This window comes from Zymoseptoria tritici, chromosome 2, assembly GCF_000219625.1.
Source record: "Zymoseptoria tritici IPO323 chromosome 2, whole genome shotgun sequence".
Lineage (NCBI taxonomy): Eukaryota > Fungi > Ascomycota > Dothideomycetes > Mycosphaerellales > Mycosphaerellaceae > Zymoseptoria > Zymoseptoria tritici.
Window position 1 is genome coordinate 1913186 of NC_018217.1, and position 19630 is coordinate 1932815.

Below are 19630 nucleotides of genomic sequence, written 5' to 3' on the forward strand. Positions count from 1 at the left end.
CTTAACTACGACTTACCGGCGAGTCCTATAAGACCGCTTATCGCTAGCTCTCTACGAAGGATTTATAGCTTAATCGTAAGAAGTATTATAACCTTACGAACGGAGTTACGAAGTAGGGTAGCGGCGATTTAGAGACGGTTATTAACGCCCTACTTAGTGTACTAGTCGAGCTAGGCTTCTGCTATAAAGCCCGCTAGTTATATAAATATAAGCTATAGACTAGTATAGCGTTAAGGGCGTTACTCGAGCAAGTAGTATATTAGATGCTAAGGTAAGAGGTATTCGTAAGGCGCTTCTTACTAGACTTCTCTATATAAGTAGACGCTACCTTTAATATAGAGCGTAGTAATCTGCTCCTTAGTATAATAACTAGCGTTGCTAACACTAGAAGGGGGTTTCCTATAGTATATAGTTTAATAAAGAGCGAAAGCGCCGAGAGCTAGCACTTTATACTTACTATTGTTGCTAATAACTACCTTAAGGGTATACGAATGCTAAAGGTTATTATCTCTAACCGCGGTAAGGGGCTAACCGCCGCTATTCCGGATATACTATTTAGTGCAGTAATCTAGTAATATTACTAATAGTACGCCGCCGCTAACATTACCGAGCGTATTAACCTTAGTACTAAACGTAGAGCTACCGCCGTAGCGGTAGCTACGAAGGCTCGACTCCGAGCAATAGTAACTATAGCTACAGACTTACAACTAGGCTACGCCGGCCTAGTTAATACTACTAAATCCTCTACTTAAGCTATAGAAGTGCTAGAAGCAGCAGAAATAGTACTACTACTAGCCCGTGTGCGTAAGCCTAGCTATATAAGAGAGGAGAAGGAGACCCTTACTAGGCTCGTCTAGCTATAGCTAAAGTTAGAGACTATAGAAGGTACTAACGAGATCGTAGAGCAGATGCTCGTACTATTTACGATCGACGACAAGATCTACTTCTAGACTATGTAGTTAGACGTAAAGGAGCGGCTATTAACGTACTATATTAAGTATCTACTAAACCTTAGTGCTAGCTTAACGTAGCGTATAGAGGTTAGCAATTGTAGTATAAAGGGCTATACGAATCTAACGTTTAACCTAAAGCAGTGCGTTAAGGGCATTACTATCTATATTAATAAGGTGTTTAACGAGCTAGAGCTACTAGAATTTAATACGCTCGCTAGTGCACCCCTTTAAGCTATTACCGCTAATAACTAAGGCTACTTTATAGAGCTTATAGGGGAGGTAACGGCATAGCTAGTAGAGCAACTCCTCGAGAGCTAGTATACCGCCCTCGAGATTAAGCGTAATATCGACTATATAAACCTTAGCCGTAGCGAGGATAATAAGGTGCTATATCTAATCCGTAATTACTATACGGACTATAGTAAAGTCGAGCAGTTTAGTACCCCTTATAGTTATATGTTGCTAAAGGCTACCGTTAAGAGGATTGCTATTCCTACTAGTATCTACTATTTACGCTAGTTTGCTCGCAACAGAGCTCTCGGCCGCATTAAATAGAAGCTAGAGTAGCTCCCTATACACGATGTAGAGTTTAAGAGTCTATAGCTACTAGAGCGCATTAATGCCGTAGACCGAGTTAAAGTAGCGTTTATACGTATACTAGCCTTTACCGAGGGTACGTATAAATTAGACGGCTCTTACTTTGTAGACGATGTCGAGGCGTTTATAGTAAGTCGATTGCCTACTACTTAGTTTAGAGCGAACGTTGCTAGCCTACTATAAGCTCGTCTATTCGAGGCTCTAAGGAATAAATACAACGTCTATAAGGCTCGTAAGGGTAACAATAACGCTAGTAGCCGGCTTTAAACGAGCGCCGAGATAACGGTAACTACTACTTAATAAGTAGAGCGAACGGCGGCTTAAACGTAGGAAGCAATGCTAGCCGTAGAGTAGAGGGTAAGGGAGCCTAAGGCGTTAGTAGCGGTAGTAACGGTAACGGTAACAGCAATAATAAGGGGTAGAAGGGCTAGTAGAGCGAGGGGTAGAGGGCGGAGTAGCATTAGTATAGCGCCGGTAGGCGGTAAGGGCGTAGCTGCTACTAATCTTAGTAAGGAATCTATACCGGCTCCTATTAAGACTGCCCCTATATCGTCGACCCCTCTAGTAACTAGTAGAGGTAGACCGATCCGTCGCCCTCGGAAGATAGTATATATCTTAAGCGTAGCTACTAGTACGAGGCCGTAGATCTATTACTCGCGTAAACGACTCGTACGGAAGCTAGAAACGCCGAATCCGGGATTAAACGCTCGGCTAATTAGAGCGCTAAGAACTCCTTTAACTTTCTCGTCGTTCTTATCGAAGGGGCGGCGGTACTACTACCGGTATAGTAAGGGTAAGGAGCCGGCACCCGCCCCTTAAGGAGGCGGGTTGTTATAGTGTTGTTATTATTAGAGTATAGTAGTAGTAGTAGTAATAATATATATATAGCTAGGAGCCCTACCGTCTACCGTAGACCTACAATTAAGCGATTCTACTTCTTATCGTCGTTCTCGTCGTCGGCGGCACTACTACCGGTATAGTAAGGGTAAGGAGCCGGCCCCCGCCCCTTAAGGAGGCGGGTTGTCGTAGTATTATTATTATTAGAGGGTTTTTAGTAGTAGTATAGCTATATATAGTATTACTATTTCGTTCCTTTTAATTATATAGCTACACCTCTTAGTTAAGTAGTAGCAAAGGCTACTCCTCTGTTTACTAGCCCTTATAGTAACGTTTAGTTCGAGAGCTAGTAGCTATCGCCTAAGGGGTAGGGGACTCTTCCGCTCCGGCGACGAATTTTTTACTCCTACCTAGTTAGGAAGTTACGGAAAAGTTCCTAATCGGGCTTAGCGCAAAGCCCGGAAGTAGAGCTATATTAACACTTTATCTTTTGCTTTATTTATTAGTAGTAGAAAGGGTAGATTAGTAAAGGGGCTCGAGTGTTCGTTTCTCCTTCTATTAACTACCTCCTTTAGCGTCCTTAGTTCGAGGCGATCCGGAGAGCCCTTTTACTAAGGCTACTAGCGTTAGTAAGACTTTATCTTTTTGGTGTTAGTCGGAAAACTTCCTTTTTTGGCTTAGCGTGAAATTTCGCTTAGTTACCTAGTATCCGAGTGTTCTTTCCGACTGTACTCCCCCGAGACATTTGGCTTTATTTCCTTCCACTCTTTTGGGCAATGGCTATGGAAGCGTGGTGAAAGCCGGATATTCGTGGTGAGATCTGTAACATTACAGAAGCAATAGAAGTTCTGAGCGGCCGTCGGGAATACTTGTCGGGTTCTTCGAACGAATGGCACGGGATGCATGGACTTCTTCTGCTGCAGCGACCAGACAAGACCTTCGAACGGCTTCACTTGCTCCACAGCGCCTGGGCGGAAGCACTTCCCCGAAGGACGGCTATGTCAGACGAACGTGTTGTTTTGGCATGATCTGATCGCTGCCCAGACCAACGTAGACAACATCTGCATCTACCCGCACATTTCGACCATCGAAGCATGCGACCCGATTCAGTCTCTTATGGTCATATGCATACGCAATGTGCAAGGGAGCCAGCTAGGTGACGATACGTTTGCTACCAGTATCTACCGCTAAAGCTCCACCTACTGCCACTCAACCCTAACCAGCGGCGTCGAATCAATCCCCTCCCTTAGTATCAGTATTGGCCTTCGTATAACAAACGATGACTTCGTCTTCAACGGCAACAGACCCTCTTCGAGACAACATCGGATCGAGACGAGGTCGAAAATATAAACACCAATAGATTGACCGCTGTCTCCCAACTCTGGTAGCAAGTGAGTCTTGTTGACGCACAATCACGGACGCACACCTACAAGACTCAAGACACTTGGCGTGACATGTGGTTCATTGAAGGGCCGTTCTCTGTTTGCAGAATCCAAGGAATCGTCGGGACGCCTTGGCTTTGCGTAGTGGTAGCCGGGTCTGTCTGCCGGCACGATATTCTTATTCTGTTTGCTCATCAATCAGCCAAAGAAAACAGTCGTAGGGAGAAGTGGACCTCACAGGCCAGTGCGTCGTGCCCTTGCGCAGATCGAAAATCTCGCTCTTTGTCTTCAGGTCCTCGTCGCTCATTCGGCTGCGCGGACAATAACAGACGTACGCGGCGAATCTTGTCTGGCTCTGTGTTGGAGTGCAGTTCCAGTGAATGGTGCGACTGTCCCAGAGAATCAAATCGCCGGCATTTGCGCAGATTTTTACTTGTTTGCAGCCTTGACGATGATACCACGCAACATCCTCTGGCAGAAAGTTGTAGCCATTTTCGGCCAGGCCGGAATCCTGATGGGCTCTGAAGCCCCCTGTCGAGTCAAAGTGCTCGGTGTGCAGCTTGTGTGAACCGGAAAGCACAACCAATCCCCCATCTAGGGGACCATTTGGCGCAATGTTGGCGATGCCTTGGTAAAGTTCTAGCTTGTCAATGGTCCGAGGGTTCTGATCAATGTGTGGCCATGGCTTCGTCGCCGCAATATCTGTCCGACCAACTTCCGGGTTGACGGGTAAAGAGATATTGATGCCGTCAAACGAGGCGATAAGATCGTCTGTTCCCCAGACTTGAGAGAAGACTTTCAAAATGCCCGGGTGAGAGCGGATCCTCCACACGAAGGCTTCGTGGTTGACACAATAGCGGTTGTAGAGACCTCTGTCATGGCCGTACGGAAGATGCTCGGCTGTCCAAGTGCTTCGATCATCCCGCCTGAAGCCATGGGAAGCCGACTCGAGCCACTCCCAAGCCTGCTCGACGAACTCGTCGCATGATGGTTTGGGCAGGACGTTGGGCACGACCACAAAGCCGTCTTGTTCGAGGTCTTGTAGAAATTGTGGCTTCGGGATAAGGTCTGCAAGCTCGGGCTCAGTCATGTTGTTTTCCTCGACTCGTGATGATGATGATGAGATGCCGGATCGCAGGTGTTGTCAACGACGCGTGCCTCACAGTGCATAGATAGAACTAAGCATCCTTGTCGCGCACGCCAATGCCCGATCAGATGCGGAGGCGCGGCAAAGCGGCCAAGCTTCGTGGACCGTCAAAGTGAGGGGAAACCTTGCAAATAAAGTGTGCAAGGAGGAAGGATTATCAAGATGTTGTTACGACGGTGCCTGATTTGACGAAGCTCCGCCGGGACGTCGGCCTCGAAGGGCCTTTGGAGCCTCACGCACCAGCTGTGCAAAACCGGCGGCATCGACACCGCTCTTCAAGATGTGAAGAGTGCGGGGTGATGTGGAAGCGGAACAAGTGATGGTTGGGGTGTTGAGAAAGGACCCTCAGGCTTCCAGGTTACCTTCGCGGTCATGTGATCCTGAGCCTCAGGCATCCACTCGAAGAAATTCTTTGCGCACTTCCGTCAGCACAGCGAAGACAGGGCGGACTCGCAGTCGCTTGTGCTCTCAGCCTCCCGCAGCGCCTCTGGGACAAAGACACCGTCGATCAAGATCCGAAGAACGCCCTTGAAATAATCACGTTTCATTCGTGACCGCCTCTGCAGCAGTCGTCGATGAAGAGTCCTGCCAACGATAGCCTCCAAATTTTCCCATCCGGACGAACACTCAATTCGTCCCATTATTAGAGGGTACCTTCAGCGGCTCTGCCTTCGTTGCGTCAGCCTCATCAATGTTTATCTGGCCTTCGTTGCGTCAGCCTCATCAATGTTTATCTGGCCACAAGCTCATATTTAACAAGGTTTGCGCAGATAGCAGAGATCCGAAGTCTTGACATCTTTCCACGTCCGTCATAATGCTGGATCTCGCGGGCCGTGACTGGCTGGCAACTTCGCAATCATTCGCAGGACCTGGACAACGTGGACTGCAATTGCGCGCTTGACGACATTCTCATGATCGATGAGCCTTAGCAGCTATGCCACGGGCTTTCCGATATAGTGCACGAGCTTTGGAGCAAGACTCTGAATTGATGTACGTTCCAAAGTAACACATTGCATTCAAATTGATGGAAAATGATCTTTCGGGTTCCGCTGTACCCGAGGCAAGCCATCCATATCATTCCGACCCCAATCCCCAGCCTCGACGTGCTGGAAGTTGAGTTTCTTCCACGTGCCAATGTTGTCAAGGAGGGTTACAGCGTGGTCGGGGATTGGTATCTCCTTTTGATGCGGTGGCTTCGTAGCATTCAACATCACATTCAATTGTTCTTCATTCATTTGATGCTCGTCTCTGTATCGAATGATGTCGTCCCATCGTCGGCATTGTCGGTCGATTGTGAAGTATGGATACGGCATTTTCTGATGCTGAGACCACACTAGAGGCGAGAGGTCGAGGGAGGCTGTACACATGAGCTCTTGACGGATCATGTCGAGGCAGTGGTAGAAATGTGACCAGTCTACGCGGGCAAGAGTCAGCAGGATGGATATGATGACTTGCACACTCGGCTTGGAATATTCGAAATGCCGGAAGAGTGATACTTGTCTGACCAAGTAATGCAGTGGCTTCACTTACATAGAGGGTTGAATGGCCTCATGAACCTTGATCACTAGTCAGCTTCGACAGTTTTGTGAGTTATCAAAGTGGTCTCACTCGTAGTAGTCCAGGAACGCGGCTTTGCGCAAGTAGTTGAGGCAATGGACGAGATGAAAGGCATTTATCTCCGCCATGTACGTTTCGCCGGTCGGGTCGCCGAGCCACTGGGCGCCCGTTTCAGGATCCAAACCGCTCTTTATCCAATCTTCTTTGGAGACGAAGATCCGATTTGCGTGGCCGCCCAGAAGATCGTCCCAAGCTGCGTCGGTCTCGGGTGAGGGATCCTGGCGGAAGATATTGCTGTCGTTCCACCAGAGCTCTCCGTCAACTCTGACGTGCTCCGTATCGAGGCTAATGTCGTTGTAGATTGGTGCTAGGCGTTGTCGATCAGCACTTGCCAAACGTGTGCATGCAGATATGCATTTGACCCACAATACCAGCTGATCGAGGCAATACGATCCTTGGCAGGAAAACTCTCGATAGACACGCTGTATCTCGCGGCAGTCCATGCGAGTATAGCGGTCGTAACCAAGCTCAATGTCCATGCCAGATATAAATGCGTGCGTGGAATCGAAATTCGTCTCGGGCGCAACGGACTGTCCGGCAGAAGGCCCTCGGATTCCAGTTTGTTGTCTGATGATGAAGAGCGGGAGGCACCATCGTTCTCCTCGTTGTAAGGATACATTTGGCAAGAGTGAGGCAGTTGGATCTCGAACGTGTCGATGGTGAGGATGTATCGGCGGAAGTAGTGATTCGAACAGCAGAAGAGGAGGTTGTTGCGCTTGGAGTCAAACAAACCAACAAGGGAGCGGAATATCATCCACGTGCAATACACGATAGGCCCGTCGCTGTCCTCGAAAGCTCTGGCTTACCCACGCAGAAGACCAGGACCATAGGCCCGTTTGATCCCAGAACTCACATGAGCGACTCCTCACCGGGCCAGTTTCCAAAGGGATGACCCTGGCCTCCCGGCTTGGTTGGGAATCGAACGCCCACCAAGCTCTTACAACACGATAACTCAGCGACGAATGCGCGAATGGTCTCAAAAATTGCATCGAAAGACAAGCACGAGCTGCCGCTATCTGTCTAGCAAGATTTGAGCAATATCAGCAAGGCGTTGTCGAGGATCAGGCGTTTGAAGTGCCGTCGGTGTGAAATGGAGAACCTAGTCTAGCCGCAATCTGCCGCAGTTTACCCGTCACCAAAAGCTTCTTTCAGCGTCACTGCTTCACACGACGAACCTGGAATGTTGTTCTCCAGGGATGTTGCGAGGAATCACCCCAATCGGTGTCAGAACGAGCTCCACGTGCAACCCTTCGAGTCCGTATTATATCACCGGCAGGGATATTGTCACGTACCCCAACAAGGAGGCGCTACCTCAAGGTCCTTATCAAGCACAAGCGCTGGGCAAGTCAGATCGAGCCAACCACCAGTGAGCTTGTTTGGACCGTCGTGGATTGAATGTATACAGTTGTCGTGGATCGGATGACCTCGAGTAAGATCTATTTCCAACTGGATGCTCTACGAGGTTGGCTGATTCTGACTGTTTTCGACTTTACAGGCAATATTCTGGCAGAATCCCGCCGGAACATCGAGAATGTGTCCCTTTCGGTGTCATCAGTTCCGTGGATCATCCACGGGTTTCCCGCTAGATATGATCCCTACCCTGCATACAGGAATTAGTGGCCGCTCCTTGAAGCGTTTCCGCGCCAATCTCAGCTCCAGAAATCGTCGATACTTGCCCAAAAAGTGTATCGAAAGCCATTCCTGTATGCAGGATAGGGATTGTAGGTGGATCCTGCTGAAGCCCAGTCTGTCGTGGATTGTATCGTACCCCAAATACAATCCACGACGACCCAACAAGCTCACTGGATCGAGCCAACCGCAACCTGTCTTTCAACAAACATGATGCTAGGACTCGTTGCCTGATTCCGGCACTGATTCCCATGCAGATGTTCCCCACAATCTCACCTGTTCATAGAGGAAGGCACCATCAACCACGTCGTACGTTCATGAGACTCTCAACGGAGCAACATTATCGTACGTAGAAGAAGCTCTACTGCTGACGGATAGTATCGACCGATATGAGCGCCCGGGATACGCCGAGTCTGCGAAGAGTCCTGAGACAGACGGTACGCGATCTTGAGGCAACAGAGACTACAGCCTATGGACTGCATCTGCATACGGGATGTAGTGCTCCCGTGACACAGCTATAACGCGATCGATGACTCCCTTCGGCTAGGCATCGATGGGGTTGGCGTTAAGGTACCACTTTGTGCTTTTGGCCCAAAGTTTGTGGAAGGGATAAAAATGCCTCATTGACCTTCTGTGTGTCAGGTACGTCGCTCCACTTGATATCCATCTGTCTCCACGTGGGATGTCTTCCTAACGTAGCTCGCGCACTAACCCCGGGATGACTCGCTTATGATCATCGCTAGGCGTCGTTTCACATTGAGCACACCCGAGACACTACGAAGCTCACCATGTATGTGTTGCAGTGCGGGCCCATGAACGTGGACGGAGACTTGCATCACTTGATCATCGAAGTTCATGACTACAGTCCCACGTGCTGGGGATCGAGGCGAAAATGGACAATGGGTCCGACAACCCGGCAACGTCGAGCGTTTACCGACATGCAAGCGAACAAATCCCTGGGCTCGAGGCTGTTGACGGAACACGAAACGTGCTCTTGCTCTCCAATGAGAAGATTCACTACATCCACGTGCAGGTCACATTGATCTCGGTGTTTTGTCCCCCGCACAATGCTGTCAATCGATTCCAGTCTGTACCGTGTGCCGGTCTCTAAATACAAAGGCAGTGTCCATCAAGAACGGTCGAATTCCTCAAGCCTTTCTCCAAACCACACACAGACAGATACTACGTCGATTCCAACTCGTCACAATGCAGATCAAGATGCAGCTCCTCTCTCTGGTACTGATCCCGCTCATCGTTGATGCAGCTGCCATTCGTAAGGATCGGTCACGAATCGCCCATGCTCTTGAAGACGTACTAATCACTCAACAGCAAAGCCTGTGGAAAGTCGCGCTCTCCAAGGAAGCAATGCCGAGGCCAAGCGAGATGAGGCATACGACTATCCCCGAGACAGCGGCTACTCGTTCATCACCAAGCCGGAAGAGGAGACCGAGCAGAAGGTCAAGGCCAAGCGAGATGAGGCATACGACTACCCTCGAGACAGCGGCTACTCGTTCATCACCAAGCCGGAAGAGGAGACCGAGCAGAAGGTCAAGGCCAAGCGAGATGAGGCATACGACTACCCTCGAGACAGCGGCTACTCGTTCATCACCAAGCCGGAAGAGGAGACTAAGGACAAGGCCAAGGCCAAGCGAGATGAGGCATACGACTACCCTCGAGACAGCGGATACTCGTTCATCACCAAGCCGGAAGAGGAGACCGAGCAGAAGGTCAAGGCCAAGCGAGATGAGGCATACGACTACCCTCGAGACAGCGGCTACTCGTTCATCACCAAGCCGGAAGAGGAGACCGAGCAGAAGGCCAAGGCCAAGCGGGATGAGGCCTACGACTACCCCCGAGACAGCGGCTACTCTTTCATCACCAAGCCGGAAGAGGAGACTGAACAGAAAGCCAAGCGAGACGAGGCATACGACTACCCTCGCGACAGCGGCTACTCCTTCATCACCAAGCCGGAAGAGGAAGCCCAGCAGTAAACAGCTGGAGGTCCCAAGGAGACGAGCTTCAACAGCAGGGAGTTTTGGGAAATTGTGCAGCTAGCGGCCCGTGATCGTGGATGGGCTGCAGAATGAACACGCGAGCTTCAACAGCCGTACGCTTTCATACATCGCAAGTCACTAGTCAGTCGTTTCGATAGTTGTCGATATCCCAACAGTCATTTCCCGTCTGGCGTTAGAGCACAGCATTGTCCAGACATACTTGAAGACAGAAGTTCGTAGACATGCATCCCGATCGGAACGAAAGTTGGCGGGCTTCAATTCGTCGATGGTGACCAGCGATGAGACTTTGAAAAGCGTTCGCAGCCAAGCACGATGCGAGTGAAAGTGCGATGATCGAATTGACGGCATATCAAGCCCGAACCACGCAAAAAGGACGCCCAATATCGCTTCCTCCACAATCCTTCTCACAAAAGGTTCGCGCCAACGACCACAGCGCAACCGCGTCGAAGTCGTCTTTCGATCCCACATCGAGATCCCATTACGAGCAACTTGGGCAAACCCAGGCACCTCAGTGGCCCGCGGCGTCCTCATCGAGTTCGCCCTTGGGCTGGTCCTCAGGATGAGCATCACGTCGGACCCGGCCACCACCTTCGCCGCCGTTGTCGAATGCGCCTCCAAATCCAGGGACCGGATTTTCTTCAATGTCGTGGCCGTCATGGGCGCGGCGGACTGGAGCGTTGTCGTGCTGCATACAACTGTTAGCGCAGTCCTCGGGCTTGTTGATTGTCGACGAACCTGGACGGCATTGTCGATCGCCAGCGGCGCCGCGGCGACGTTGGTGATGGCCAAGGCGGCGATCAGGATGGCACTTGCGAAAACCTTCATGTTGAAAGTCTCGACGTTTTTGTAGACGTCGGTGGTATTGATTTGAAAAGAGGGCTGTGCCGCGTTGAAAGTTGAGTCTTTTGCGGTCGGACTGGACAGTTGTTTGCTGTGGTTGAGTAGTGAGGAGTATCTGGCGGATCTTGAGCACTTTTTATGTCTGTTCTTTTGCGGGTCACGAGAGCCACCGTTTTGGTCATCGCGCCCGTGCGACCTCAGAACAGGGGGCATTCCTTGCGTGTGTTGCATACGAGCAAGCGGCAGCCCTGTAGCTTTGTGGCGAGAGCAGGCCGCACTCCTGTATCTGAAGGCTGTGCCAGCAGGACTGCTCGCGGTCAAACAAGCTCATCGCTGTAACTCTCGGCCATACACGTGGACCGAAACTCGAGGCATTGGTCCAGACGCGGCGGTGCTACTTCAGGGAGCATACTTGAACGCTGGCCACGAGATTCTGGTTTAGGAAAGTCATCGTACTCTGCGATCAACCGTGGCTGTACGATCATCGTCTCAGCAGCATTGTCTTCCTTGTCATCGGCATCACGAAGCGGCCGTAGAAATCGGAACCAAGAAATCAGCTCGACTAAGTTTCCACCTCCTCGATACATCAGAAGAGCAGGGTGACGAGGAGGGCGGAGACGGAGAGAGGCTTAGGAGAGGAGCTTCCGGATCCTTTTGATGTGTTCATTTTGGTCGTTGTGATATGTACCTTATCTGGAAGGGAGAGTGCAGAAAGGAAAGAGTTCCAGGTTGTCTGTACCTTGACGTCGGCAAGCCAATGCATTGCATGTATATGCTCGTATCGTGAGACGCCTTCTTTCAACCTCATCAGCTGCTGAATTCGAATGCAATCAAGGAGGTACTGTCGAGTGCAAGGACAACAACAACAGCTGGCAGAAACCGAACTCTGCACGCCCCGACCCCTGCATATGACGTGCCCCGCCAAACTTCGCCCCGCAGATCTGCTTGCGAATTTACCTTATGCTCGAGAATCCGAAACCCATTGACAAGGTAAATCCTCCCTCGAACATAACCCACAGACCTCAATAAGTTCTCCCGCTATACCCTCCACCATGGCCACCACCGACCCGAAACCCATCTTCATCGCCATCATTGGCGTCGGCGGCGTCGGCAAAGCCTTCCTCACCCAACTCGACACCCTCCGCCTCCGCCTATCCCGCTCCAACCCCCCGACCGACCTCCGCCTCATCTACGCCCGCCGCTCCACAAAACAGCTCTTCAGCACCTCCTGGACACACCTCGACATTCCCTCCCTGACCGCCACCCTCGACGCCTCGGGTTCCCCTCCCCCGCCTTTCAATGAAACCTTCGGCCAGCTCGCCAGTGGCCCGGGTCGCGTGGTGCTGGTGGACAATACCTCTTCTCCTGACCTCGGAAGTCTGTACCCCATGATCCTGCAACGAGGGATCAGCATCGTGACACCGAACAAGAAAGCTTTCTCCGACAACTTCGCGCTCTGGTCGTCCATCTTCTCCTCCGCGGCCAATGGAACCGGTTCGCCCTCCGCTGGGTATGTCTTCCATGAATCCTCCGTCGGAGCCGGTCTACCCGTCCTGTCCACTTTGAAAGAGCTAGTCGAGACCGGCGACGAGGTGACGAAGATCGAAGGCGTCTTCAGCGGTACCATGTCCTTCCTCTTCAACTCTTTCCAACCGCTCGGTGGAGGTGGAGGCGCCTTCGCAGCGGAGGTCAAGAACGCGAAGGATTTGGGATACACGGAACCAGATCCGAGGGATGATTTGAACGGGTTGGATGTAGCGCGGAAGTTGACCATTCTCGCGCGACTGGCGGGACTGGAGGTCGAGTCACCCACCTCGTTTCCTGTGCAGAGTCTCATCCCGAAGGAACTGGAGTCTTGCTCTTCTGGAGATGACTTCATGACCCGTCTGCCTGAGTTTGACGCGAACATGGACGAGCTGAAAGATGCGGCGACAAAAGAGAACAAAGTTGTGCGGTTCGTGGGAAGCATCGATGTAGCGAGCAAGCAGGTCAAGGTTGGGTTGGAGAAATTCGACGCTTCGCATCCAATTGCGGCGTTGAAGGGGAGTGACAACATCATCAACTTCTACACGAAGCGGTATGGGAGCAATCCGTTGATTATCCAGGGCGCTGGAGCGGGTGGAGAGGTGACGGCGATGGGCGTGACGGGAGATCTGATCAAGGTTTTGAGGTTGTTGCAGTAGATTTAGGTGAGAGATGGGGAGATTCAGCGACAGCAAAGGCATCACAGCTTCCAAAGGCAAGCGGCTTGTGCTGATGAGAATTGTGAATGAGCGGATGTGAGAGGGAATGGACACAGAACGTCCAGCAAATCTTGGGCATTTGTCGTCTGCGCATTTTGGGATTCATGAACCGGGCACATGTCGTCTTTCGCGCAGAGGGCGATGGATGACCCTGCTTTGGCCTCTTCTACACTGCACTCCTACGCTCGTCCTGTGAGCCGACAGCGCGTATCCGTCCAACGCCGATGTCCATCCGTTGAGCCATAATTCGTAAACTTCCAAAAACCCTACCAACGCCGGCATATGTCCAACTCAATCATCCTTCTTCGTAGGAGCAGCAGAGTCCCTCTCCCCATAATTGCCCCAAATCCAATTACTCCACCCTGCACCTCCCTCCTTTGGCGTTGAGGCCACGTCCTCTCGTGGAAGAAAGTGCTCCGGGTCAGGCATAGGTTCGTAGCCTAGGTCCTCAAACTCCGACTCTGATCGAGACCGCGATAGAGCGTCTTGCGAAGAGGGCACAGGTTTGCGACTTGATGGCTGGCGAGGAGTTCCGACTCGAGGTGAGAGCCCACCTGGTGGAGTGTCGACGTGGCTACCCAGAGCTTCGGACTCGTAGGCTTGCAAGAGGGTACGAAGACGCTCGCGTTGGGTGTCCACGAAAGTCGCGCGTTCGGCCGGTGCGAGGTCTGGTGGGACGAGTGTGCCTGAGCTAGCGAGATCCCGAGCTTGTTCAGTGCGGGAAGATGATGATGGATGCTGATTGAGAGCATTGCCGATGAGGTTGAAAATGTCCGATGTACCTGCTGCTGCGAGTCCGTCTCGTGCGCTGGGCATGGCGAAGCGGTTGAAGAGAGAGGTCGTATAGCTGACATTGCGACTCTGCGGTGGTGTCGGACAACGTGGTTCTCCTCCCATGAATTGCACTCGGATATAGTCCCATGCTCGTCTGAAAGCGTCCATTCCTGCCGCCTGACCCTTGGCGTGTACATTACTGATCAGACGGTCGAGTTGACGCTCGTGGTCTTCGAGAAAGGGTCCCAGATATTGCTTGTAAAGGTAGACGCTACCTTGAGATCCCGGTAGAACGAGGTAGATGTGGATGAAGAGACGCATCCAGCTGTAGAAGGGGATCCAGTATAGGATGAAGTAAAATTGGTTCTCGACGAGGAGGAAGAGTGAGAACGTCGTCCAATACATCAACCATGGCGTGAGGACGGCGGGATCGGAGGTGCGGAGCGCTTTGTAGGAGAAGAAGACGGGGAGGAGGATGGAGATGAGGGAGGTGAGGATGTCGGCTATGAAGCCGAACATGGTCGTGGAGGTGGTCGTGTGAGGTCGGCCGGGACCGAATTATGGGCGGAGAATGGTGTGGTTGAGCTCTATCAGTCTGATCGAGAGGGTTCAAGTTGGAATAACTCCAGAGTGTCCAGCTCCAGGGAAGATGGAGAGGATGATGGAGAAGGTCAAGGTCAAACAGAAGAAGTCATGGAGAGAAGCTGTCACGGGCCCCTCACTGCGGAGCTCTTAACTTATCGTTATCGCCGCTGATCGACCCGAGAAGCATTGATGCCTTAGGCATCAATTTCAGATGGGTTGACCGGAAGATGTGGAGCACTGTTCGGCCGTCGACTATATACCTGAGGTATCATGCATGCATATGAAGCAAATATGTTCTAGGGTCTATCAGACCGCGCTGTCCTCGCCTTCTCCTCAACCACCAAACATCTTGTTGAAGATCTTGTCGCCAATGTTCTTGTACGGAGTCGGTACAAAGTTGCGAGTATACTGACAAACATGTCAGCCGGTAATCGTGGATGTCAAAGTTGGGTCATCTTTACCTCGTCGATCTCCTTGGCCTCGCCCTGAAGATCCACTTCGTTTGGGTGGTACCATTTCGTCTTCTTAGCAATCTTCCAGCCAACGAACAGGCAGGGCACCAGGCCAATCATGAAGTAGGAGAAGACAAAGGTCTCCACGTCCCAGCGTCCACTGGATAGTATCAGCAAGGTCTCCAGCATGTTCAATATCATCGGGCAAACTTACGGCAAGAAGACTGTGTATCCACCAACGAACATCATGGTGAACGTCCACGCCAGTCCATAGTATGCGACCCACGGCATGAAGAACGACTTGTACGGCAACGAATCCCTCGAAATTCCCTGCGCCTTGAGAGCCTTGAACCAACACAAGTACGTGAAGCACATGACGGCAAAGTTGAGCAACTGCGACGCAGTGATCAGACTGACAAACCAGCCCAGCACTTTGGCGGAACCAGAGGAGACACTCAAGAAAGCGAGCAAGCAAATCAGCAGAACGGCGATGACACAGTTGTACGGCACACCGATGCGATTGGTCCTGGTGAAGATCTTGGGCGCTTTTCCTTCGAGGGCCAGGCCAAAGAGGGACCGAGACGCACAGTACATGTAACTGTTGCCGGCGGAGAATGCGGAGGCGAGGACCAGAGCGTTGACGATGTGCGGTAGGACACCAATGCGCAGGCGGTTCATGGCCACGACGTAGGGCGAGGCCGCTGCACCGGGAAGACCGTTCTCGAACGCGCCGGTGAGTTCCGGATCGTTGCAGGGAACGAGAATGCCAACGCAGAGTGCACCGAGACAGAAGAAAGTCGTCAATCGGTAGAACACAGCGTTGAAAGCCTTGGGCATGACAACACGAGGGTTCTCGGCCTCACCGGCGGACATGGAGACGTAGTCCGGGCCGGCAATGACGAAGGAGGCCTGGATGAGGCACTGCAGGAAGCCGAGCCATTTTCCGAGGCCGCCTTCGTAGCCACCCCAGGCTTTGAATGCGCCGGGGTTGTTCCAGTAGCGGAAACCGAAGCGGTCGCCCAGAGGGTTGCCTCCGAGCATGACGACGAAGGTGAATATGATCAGGCCGATGATGAGGAGGACTTTGCCCAGGGCGGCCCAGAATTCGACTTCGCCATACCATTTGACGTTGACCAGGTTGATCAAGCCGTAGAGGACGATGATGATGGCAATGATGGCGCTGACAGGCACTGCGGTGGACCAGTATCCAATGATCACGTTGCAAGCGGTGATTTCGAATGGCACCTTGAGTTTGTGTTAGCATCTTGAACCCCAGGAACTGCGAGACACGACTTACCAGAATGGCCTCGAAGACGAAGAAGTTCCATCCAGCAGCAAATCCAAAAGCCTCATCGACGTACCGTCCGGCGAAACGAATGAAAGGACTGGAGATTGGCAGATAGGTGACCATCTCCGCCAAACACAAAGTCACCGCGAGAACAACTGAGCACCTTCGAAAAGTCAGTCTGAGCTCCGAATTCCCAATGGCTCAAACCTCGTACCAAAACGTGAAAGCCAGGAACAGACTTCCTGGCCCACCATTGAGCAAACCCCTGCCAATCTGGACGTAAAGTGCCGTTCCAATGGTGCCTCCGATACCGATCAACTGGATGTGTCTCGGCTTGAGCTTGCGATGGGTATCATCATGGATTCCGGAAATGTTGTACGAAGCCACAGAAGCGCGGCGTTCGACATCTTCGGCCGGGTAGCGAGGCAGGTCAACTTCAACGGCTTCGGACTCGACGCCGTAGGCTTTTGAGTCAGTCTTGATATGATCGGAGGTTTGCGTGCGCTTGAAGGGCGATCGCTGCCCGAGCGACTTGAGGGAGTCCATCGTGCTGGACTTGGAAATCAAAACGAACTAATGTCAGACTCTATCAAGGCATGACAGGACGGAAGATAGATAAGGATCAGGACCCGGAGGTGAGGAGAGCACGAAAGGTGGGGCAGGACACATGAGGAGGCCGCTCATATTCAAGACTCGCCCAGCGCCCAGCGGTCTCAGGGCAAGTCAAGACGTGCAGTGACATGCTTCCTTGTGCATGTTTCCCAGCAGGCGGGTCGGTAAGCTTGCGGCGTTCTTAATCATGCTCGGCGTGGACAGATGGGCGGTTGCCAAGAAAGGCTACATGAGCCTCGAAGCACCAGCTGAAAGATCTTCTCGTGTAGAAACACGCTCGTCGGCCGGCCATGGGCTCGTGGAGTATGGACAATATGGGGCTTGAAATGTTTCTATCGATGTGAGTAAGCTCGTCATTGCCGCGGTCCGGGCTGGAAAAACAATATGGTGTCGACGCTGTGCTGGAAGTTGCGATGGAGTGAGAACCAGGGTAACATTTCTTAGCTTCTTGGTAGTTCTATGCGCTCCGGCAGCACGCGAGCAAGATGGTCGACGCCCTTCTAGATCTTCCAAATTCCCTCCAGACCGCGGCTATGTCTGATGGCTGTGCTCGGAAAGTATAGCATGTGGCGCAAAGCAGGGCGGCAACGGCGAGGTGAGGTCGGAAAGTCTCGTGCCCTGTAATGGAGCAAGTACTCGAGGTCAATTGTCATTTTTCTCGGTGCCGGAGCGGAGTTGTGGACAACCTGAGGCTGAAAACCGAGCCCTTGATTTTGTGAGGGGCTGAAAGTTGGCAGACTCCACTCTCCGACCTCATCCTTTCTTCAGCCCCCACGCCTGATCACGAGAGCTGGGGTATCGATGTCCCACCTGAGAGTACATCGCTCGATCGTCCTTTCGGGCGACTGCTTTCGGGCCATCTCAGACCCGACTACATCTCGTCCCACGGCCCGCCATGTCTCCCACGACATCCAACCTCAAAGATGACTTTGACCGCGAAGGCTATGTGATCGTCCCATCAGATCTTTCCTCCGCTCAACTCGAAGACCTCCGAAAAGCCAGCAAGAATGTCGCGGCATTAGCTCGCACAGGTCAATGGCCTCACGTTCGAACGCTACCTCGTCAATTCCCTCCCTGGCCCTCAGATCCATCACGAGGAATCTGGGGAGTGCAGCATCTGATGCATCCCGATTTACCAGGCCATCAACTGTTCACTTCGACGTACTTTTCGGACAGAATCATTGAGACTGTGCGGGAATTGATGGGTGGTTGTGCAGAAGACGAGCTTGTCTTAGAGCTTTACAATCTGCTTGTCAGACCGGATGAGGACTTCGAGTTGCGATGGCATCGAGATGATGTAAGTCTGTAACATTTTCCTAATTCGTAAAGTCATCATTGATAGTCTTCATCGTCCAACTCACGTTCATATCCTCACCGCAGATCCCAGCCACTGCAACCCCAGAAGAGCAAATGGCACGTCTCAGTAAACCCGCCTTCCATGCCCAATGGAACTGCTGTCTTTACGACGATGCTTCCTTGATCGTAGTTCCACAGTCCCACCGCCGGCCTCTGAACGACTCGGAGAGAGACGCAGATCCACTCGAACCGAGCATGCTCTCGCAGCTCGCCGTGCAACTCAAAGCCGGCGACATCGTCTTCTACAACAACAACATTCTGCATCGTGGCGTGTACCGGACCGATGTGGAGCGGATGACGCTGCATGGGAGTATCGGCCATGTTGACGGCGGTCCTCTGCGTGCGAGGAATGTGCTACAGCATGGTCGAGACTGGATCGGTGGTGTCGACTTCTCGCAAGTGGAGAATCCGGATCGCGCGAGCGGGATGCGGGAGAGATTGCTAGAGTTGGGGAAGAAATATGAGGAGGTCGGGTTTGCTCATGATGAGTAAATCATATCGCGGCTCATGTCGAATGATGCTCAACCCCACCGCGCCGCGAACATTTCCAGACCGCGAACCTGGTTGCATGCCCGCTCGGCGGCAGAGATGAAAGCATTAGGGCCAGAGATGTAGCACCAGGCGCTGCTAGTCTTCTCGCCACATATGTCGACTAGTGCCGTACGCACATCCAGACGAGGGAGACCCTTGCCGGTCTTGTGGACTTTGAACTCGAGACCCTCCCGGTTCATGCCTGGAGATTCTGTCAGCATCGCTGGAACGGATCGGTTGTGCAAGAAGGCTCACCTGTGATATTTGGCAAGTCCACGAAGTCAGTCTCTCGTACTGTCCAGATGATCACACATCGCTTCCACAGCGAGCCGACTGTCGATGACTGGAACGCTGCAGCAATTGCCAACGCACCACTGACTCCAGTACCTGCCACGATGCAAATCACCGTCTCGTACTGTTCCGGATTCGCAGGTGTGAAGTAGGGTCCTTCCAATCTCATCGTTGTAGCGACCGACAGATCAATCGTTGAAGTTTCCTGCTCCATCGCGTTCGAAGTTGGCGACTTCTCGCCGTCCATGACAGGAGGAACCCGCAATGCTTCGACGTCAACAAGGGCTCCCACTCTGTTTGTCCATTGCGATCTCTTCCCTGCCCTTCTTGCGGGCATTTCCCTGAACAGAAACTCAATTTCGATCGAGGACTGGTCGGTCATCATCGCTTTCTTGGATGCAAGATGGGTTATGGTCGTGAAAGGATGGATTTCGATGATGGACGAGTCGGAGTGGTGGATGTGAAAGTGGGCAAGTGGAGA

General features: G+C 52.1%; 7 protein-coding genes across 7 annotated transcripts; 3 read left to right on the forward strand and 4 right to left on the reverse strand.

Annotated features, from left to right (window-relative positions):
- Nucleotides 1-3799: 3799 nt before the first annotated feature.
- MYCGRDRAFT_99133 (uncharacterized protein) lies at nucleotides 3800-5158 on the reverse strand (the record flags this gene model as incomplete). Its single annotated transcript, XM_003855488.1, has 2 exons — nucleotides 3800-3952; nucleotides 4008-5158. The coding sequence occupies 2 exons, from the start codon at nucleotides 4857-4859 to the stop codon at nucleotides 3800-3802; spliced, it is 1005 nt and encodes a 334-aa protein (XP_003855536.1).
- Nucleotides 5159-6124: 966 nt separating this feature from the next.
- Nucleotides 6125-6769, reverse strand: MYCGRDRAFT_18432 (uncharacterized protein; the record flags this gene model as incomplete). Its single annotated transcript, XM_003855487.1, has 2 exons — nucleotides 6125-6374; nucleotides 6525-6769. Coding segments are annotated over 2 exons (495 nt in total), but the record flags the coding sequence as incomplete, so codon positions are not given.
- A 2599-nt stretch (nucleotides 6770-9368) lies between these two features.
- On the forward strand, nucleotides 9369-10153 carry MYCGRDRAFT_90776 (uncharacterized protein; the record flags this gene model as incomplete). The annotated part of the gene is made up of 2 exons (XM_003854905.1): nucleotides 9369-9435; nucleotides 9492-10153. The coding sequence occupies 2 exons, from the start codon at nucleotides 9369-9371 to the stop codon at nucleotides 10151-10153; spliced, it is 729 nt and encodes a 242-aa protein (XP_003854953.1).
- A 1885-nt stretch (nucleotides 10154-12038) lies between these two features.
- On the forward strand, nucleotides 12039-13340 carry MYCGRDRAFT_103255 (uncharacterized protein; the record flags this gene model as incomplete). Its single annotated transcript, XM_003854906.1, has 1 exon — nucleotides 12039-13340. One exon carries the CDS (start codon nucleotides 12070-12072, stop codon nucleotides 13198-13200), a length of 1131 nt encoding a protein of 376 aa, XP_003854954.1.
- Nucleotides 13330-14665, reverse strand: MYCGRDRAFT_103256 (uncharacterized protein; the record flags this gene model as incomplete). The annotated part of the gene is made up of 1 exon (XM_003855486.1): nucleotides 13330-14665. The coding sequence occupies one exon, from the start codon at nucleotides 14551-14553 to the stop codon at nucleotides 13552-13554; it is 1002 nt and encodes a 333-aa protein (XP_003855534.1).
- A 287-nt stretch (nucleotides 14666-14952) lies between these two features.
- On the reverse strand, nucleotides 14953-16953 carry MYCGRDRAFT_68415 (uncharacterized protein; the record flags this gene model as incomplete). Its single annotated transcript, XM_003855485.1, has 5 exons — nucleotides 14953-15027; nucleotides 15081-15231; nucleotides 15286-16316; nucleotides 16369-16522; nucleotides 16574-16953. 5 exons carry the CDS (start codon nucleotides 16903-16905, stop codon nucleotides 14953-14955), a joined length of 1743 nt encoding a protein of 580 aa, XP_003855533.1.
- Nucleotides 16954-17860: 907 nt separating this feature from the next.
- Nucleotides 17861-18819, forward strand: MYCGRDRAFT_68418 (uncharacterized protein; the record flags this gene model as incomplete). The annotated part of the gene is made up of 2 exons (XM_003854907.1): nucleotides 17861-18268; nucleotides 18352-18819. The coding sequence occupies 2 exons, from the start codon at nucleotides 17867-17869 to the stop codon at nucleotides 18817-18819; spliced, it is 870 nt and encodes a 289-aa protein (XP_003854955.1).
- Between the last annotated feature and the right edge of the window lie 811 nt (nucleotides 18820-19630).